At 34.5% G+C, this 6,000-nt stretch overlaps 1 protein-coding gene across 3 annotated transcripts in view; it reads left to right on the forward strand.

Moving 5' to 3' along the window:
• The window catches only part of PLAA (phospholipase A2 activating protein), a 38,913-nt gene extending 35,417 nt beyond the window's left edge, over positions 1–3,496 (forward strand). For all 3 annotated transcript variants that reach the window (XM_022551698.3, XM_089913118.1, XM_089913117.1), the window contains one exon: positions 799–3,496. In XM_022551698.3, the coding sequence (XP_022407406.1) occupies positions 799–1,364 (566 nt within the window). In that variant the 3' untranslated portion in view covers positions 1,365–3,496. The remainder of the gene's footprint in view (positions 1–798) is intronic.
• Positions 3,497–6,000: the final 2,504 nt, after the last annotated feature.

A 6,000-nucleotide genomic window follows, 5' to 3' on the forward strand; every position in this document is an offset into this window, starting at 1 on the left:
TCTTTCAGAGCATTTGTGGGTTCCCTGCAAGCCAGCCACGAAACTATCTGACCTGTTAAACATAGGCTACAAACATTTGCTATAAGTATGTTTTCTTTTATTTAGTTAATTAACTCTTTTTTATTCTAAAAGTGTCCTCTTCCCCATTATTTTTTCATGTAATTGATTTATTGGAGAAAAAAATCATTTTTCCTGCAAAATGTCCTATATTTTGAATTTGGCTGATCACTTAATATGATCCTCTATCTCTGTTTTTCCTGCTAGACATAATTAGATTCTGGTTCAGTAGTTTTTTTCAGGTGAATATCCTTTATAAATGATGTTGCATACTACCTTTATATCACAGGGCCCATAATTTCTGCTTTCCTCACTTTTAATGATGCTAAGATTGTTTAGCGCATTCATTTACATGGTGTCTACCCAGTCCCTTAAATATAAATCCTTCCACCAATGTGTATAATAAGCATCCTATTGGCATTTGTGAACTGGAATTCTCCTATAAAGAACTTTCCCTCAATTCTTTGGTCTTGTTTTAGAATTTTTTAAAAGCAAGGTCCCAATCCTATTCTTTGCACAAAGATTTATTGAATACTCACTGTATGTCAAGCTATTTTAATAACCCAGGAGAGTTACCATATTTTTAAAGTAATGTGATCTTGTAGCAATAAATACAGTTTCTATAAATATGAAAAATCAGTTAACACAAGTTTCAGAAGTATACACATTTTGTAAAGCAGGCGTATGATTTTTAATGTTTAAAATGTTTTTTTAACATTAATGAATTTTTCTTTTCAATAGATATTGTCTTTCCTGCACTTGATATTCTTCGGTTATCAATTAAACATCCCAGTGTGAATGAGAACTTCTGCAATGAAAAAGAAGGAGCTCGGTTCAGCAGCCATCTCATCAGTCTTCTGAACCCTAAAGGAAAGCCAGCAAACCAGCTGCTTGCTCTCAGGACTTTTTGCAATTGTTTTGTTGGCCAGGCAGGACAAAAGCTCATGATGTCCCAGAGGGAATCACTACTGTCCCATGCAATAGAACTGAAATCAGGGAGCAATAAGAACATTCACATTGCTCTGGCTACATTAACCCTGAACTATTCTGTTTGTTTTCATAAAGACCATAACATTGAAGGGAAAGCTCAGTGCTTGTCAGTAATTAGCACAGTCTTGGAAGTTGTACAAGACCTGGAAGCCACTTTTAGACTTCTTGTGGCTCTTGGGACACTTATCAGTGATGATTCAAACGCTGTACAATTAGCCAAATCTTTAGGCGTTGATTCTCAAATAAAAAAGTATGCCTCGGTATCAGAACCAGCTAAAGTAAGTGAATGCTGTAGACTTATCCTAAATTTACTGTAGCAGTGGGCTTGGGGACTGAGATTTTAAATTGATAAGTTTTTTTTTTTTTTCTCACATTTCACACGTCTGATTACAGATGATGAAAAGAATGCTGTGGATTAAGTAAAATCTTGTAAAGTGGGGGTGGGGGAGGGGAAACAAAGGAGAAATAAAATTTTTGCACTGGTGAACTGTGAAATTTTCCTGGGTAATGGGGATAGGTTTTTTAATAGTTCAGATATAAATTAAGAATGAGCTATGACCAACAGCAACACAACTACAGTGGTGTAGTTCCCTTACCTTAGCCAACTAGGAGAAGACAAGGGCTTTTATTTATGTAATCTGCTTTACTAATTATATACCCCAGACTGTTACTTGTTGGTGGTTGTCTTTTATTTAATTTCTGCTCTACTCATTTTCATTGCTGGATTCTTTCAACAGCACTGATTGATTTCAAGGTTTTGTTTTAGGACAACTACTTTAGAATTTTTAAAATTAAGTTTGTTATAAATTATTCCATATATTGAAAAGATATAAAATAATTTCTTCATTTAAGTCCTTTGTATATAGAAAGTTTGTTTGATGGCTTATTTTTAGTTGAAGTAAAAGCAAATTACTAAGCTGTGTTATGTGTATCAGTTCAGACAGATGAAGCCCCAAATTGACTACAGGCTTATGATCCAGTTTCTTTTCCCCTTCACTATTTGACGTAACTTCATTATTCATTCCAATTTCGATATCTGATTGTCTATTTTTGGTCATTTCCATTATATCAAAGGGAATTTGGAATGTGTTGAATATTATCAGGCAATTGAGCAAGCAAGAATACATCAAACTGTTATTTGCAAGTCCAGAGACTGTCATGGGAAATTAGTGTTTTTGAGCCTCTAACATGGTCCCGGTATAGTGCTAAACACTTGGATATTTAATTCCCAAATCCCGTTAAATGTAGGGTGATGTTATATTATCTCTATTTTCAGAAGTAAAGATAGTGGGATGAATCATGATGGAAAAAAGGAAAAGTACAAACCATGCCATACTTCCTAGAGAGGCAGGGATCACAAATTTGTCTGTGAACATCCTAGCAACTAACACCAAGAAGGAACCAACCCATTAATTATATAATTTGTTGTGTCTAAGAGAACCTTAATTTCTTAAGAGAAGTGTAACTATTCTTAATCTAAAATAGTGAGCATAATTCCCAACATTTATGATATTTAGAACCATGAATTTCCTGGCTTAATGCCAAATTGCAGTCTAAAAAGAACAGTCCCTCCCCAATAAGAGAGGAATGGTTTGATTGTCTAGATTAGTCCAAGGAAAAACTTTTGGAATATCAAATGAGAATGGGTAAAATGTAAATTGAGGGGATATGTATTTTGCTAAGTATTAAATTGCAATTTTCTGGTGTGTACCCAAACGTTAAATATTGTTTGCTGGTTCCATTAGTTACCCGTGCTTTGCTTTTTGTTGAATTGGGATTTAGGGGGTTAAGTCAAAGTTAAATGACTGCATTAAGAGTGTAACTGGGTCAGCCTGGTTCAGTGCTTACAATACAGTGCTTTCTTTTTAACATGTCATGTTTAGCATGCAATTGTAAGTACAATTTATCTGCAATATTTTGAAATACTAGGTACCTTTGAATAATGGTAGGATGTAAAGTCTTCATTAAGAATAGGAGTTTACTCTTCAAAATGTAAGGGGTGGCAAATGGTAAACACTGTTTGCTTCCCATTAGTGTGCAAGTGTTTTTATAACCACTTTTATTATACTGTTATGTTTATTAAAGAAAAATTACAAAATACAGTTTAGCAAAAAGGAAAAAAAATCCCACTTGAAAGATAAGTGATAAGTGGTGATCTAATTGTTTTAAAGATTTTTTTAAGTTACTTTTTTCCATGATTCCCTTATTATTTTTTTCTGAATAGAAAAATGCACATTCATTGAATAAAACACACACACATTAAATAAAAATTGCCTATAATTCCACTACCCAGAGAGAATCATTCTTGACATCTTGTGCCATATCAATTGGTATGTAAACATATTTTATTTTTTAAAAAAAGGATTGTATGATACACATTGTTCAATAACCTGATTTTTAAACTTGACATAGTACACATATTTCCACCTTAATAAATATGTTATATCGATGTGCCCATTTCCTATTATCTGACATTGTTTCCTATTTCAGCTATCAAGCAATGCTATGGCAAATCTCACAAGTTTCTTACTAATTCCTTCGGATACATTTTATACTTGGAATTGGTGGGTCAAGTTAATGCACATTTTTAAACTTTGATAAATGTTGCCAAATCACCTCCAGTGGTAAAAGTCTTGGAGTTAATGTCCTTCATATTGCATTGGAAACAGTTGCCTGCAAAAGAGCTAAGTTATCATTGTCTCTAATTCATTAACTATTGTAGTCCCCCTCTGGCATTACATTTTTAAAAATGAGCATTTTAGGGAATTCCCTGGCTGTCCAGTGGTTAGGATTCCATGCTTCCACTGCAGGGGGGCAGGGTTCAATCCCTGGTTAGAGAACTAAGATCCCCCATGCCACACGGTGTGGCCAGTAAATAAATAAAATGAGCATGTTATGATTTTTTTTCATGACTAGCTGAATTTATAACTAAATAACAATGTGACAATTTTTTTTTATCTACCTCATAATCTTCTTAAAATAATGGAAGAAGCATAGCTAAAAACCTTCACAAAGATAATTCTGGGGATAAGACTGGGTTATGGCTTCCTTAGCAGTTATCACTGTATATTATGGTTATTTTGTGAAAAAATAATAAAATGTATAGAGGATCATTAGTGATGTATCATCCTTCCTAGAGGTCTTGAGATATAAATTACCCACCTGAGAATAGGGAATGTTATTCAATCATTAAAAAAAATATAATTACTCTAAATTCTAGTGCATTTTTCTGTAGAAAATTACACACAGTATCTCAGTCTGTTTCGGCTGCTACAACAAAAATACCATAGATTTGGTGGCTTAAACAACAAACATTTACTTCTCACAGTTCCAGAGACTGGAACGTCCAAGATAAAGGTGCTGGCATATTTGGTGTTTGGTAAGGGCCCACTTTCTGGCTCTTAGATGCTGTCTTCCTGTGTCCTTGCATGGCAGAAGGGAGGGGGAGCTCTCTGGGGACCCCTCAATCCTGAGGGCTCCACTCTCATGATCTAATCACTTCCCAAAGGCTCCACCTCCAAATACCATTACGTAGGAGATTAGGTTTCAACATATTTTGAGGAGGCACATTCAGTCTGTAGCACAGTGTAGTCATTATAAATACAATTTTGAAGGCTCATTTAACATTTTTCCATGTGTTTCAATTTTTTAATGAAAATGTTCATACATACAATGAACACCCATGGACTTGCCAACTAGGTTCTGCAGTTGCTAACATTTTGCCATATTTGCTTTATCTCTATTGTTAATACTTCCATTTGAAATTATTTTAAAATAAGTTACAAATAACACACTTATCAACTAAATAATTCATTATGCATCTTTTAAGAAAAAAACATTTTAAAGAATATTCTTATTAATAACCACATACTAAAAGAATTAGTAATTTCATAACATCTAATATCCAGTGTATATTCAAATTTCCTCATTGTCCTAAGAATGTTTTTTATAACTTTTGTTCTAAAGGATCTAATCTAAAAAATCAAGGTTTATGTATTGAATTTAGTTATTTGGTTATATGGCTGTTTGGTCTCTTAATCTACAACAGTTCCTCCATCTCTTTTTTTTTTTTTTATCATTGACTTTGAAGTGTGTTGGCCAATCCAGAATGTTAACTACTCCCGTTTTGTATTTGTAAAAAACATTCTTATAACCCTACTGTATTATCTACTGTTGCTTAATAAATTACCTCAATACTTAGTGACTTAAAATAACACACATTGATTATCTCAAATTTTCTGTGAGTGAGGAATCCTGCCACAACTTAGCTGGTTCCTCTGCTTCTTTGTTTCACATGAGGCTGCAATCAAGGTGCCCACCAAGGCTGGGGTCTCATCTGAGGGCTGGACTGGGGAAGGATGCATTTTTTTTAAGCTCACTTACGTAGTTAGTGTTCAGTTCTTTTTGATTGCTGAGTTAAGGACCTCAGTTCCTAGCTGGCTGTTGGCCGAGGCTGCCATCAGTTTTGCCTGGTGGGCCTCCCTGACATGGCCAGTTGCTTCATCAAAGCCAGGAAGAGAGAGTCTGCTAGCAGGACCAACAAGAATCTTTATAATTTAATCACAAACATGACATCCCATCAACATCAAGATACTCTATTGCTTGGAAGTAAATTACTCAAGAAAAGTGGATTACACAAGGTTATGAATACCAGGGAGAGGGATCTTTGGTGGCCCTCTTAGAATTTGCCTGCCACACTTATTTCCTATAAACAGAAAGCTAAATCCAAAGGCTTGGTTAGATTGAGAGACTATTGTGGCCAGAATATTCACAGGTGATTAGTACTTGTTTTTTGTTTGATTTTTTTTTTTTACTTGATTGCATCATATCTGAGCTTCCTTAATGATGTTTTCCTTCCCTTAACTAAAGGAGGTTAGGGGAGTAAAAATGGTATAATTGGCATTCTAGTTACCATCTCAACAAAGATGGGGGAACATTTTTTTTGGGGGGGGG

This window comes from Delphinapterus leucas, chromosome 6 (assembly GCF_059928025.1).
Source record: "Delphinapterus leucas isolate spDelLeu-1000000601 "Yukka" chromosome 6, BTC_Dleu_Yukka2, whole genome shotgun sequence".
NCBI classification, from domain to species: domain Eukaryota; kingdom Metazoa; phylum Chordata; class Mammalia; order Artiodactyla; family Monodontidae; genus Delphinapterus; species Delphinapterus leucas.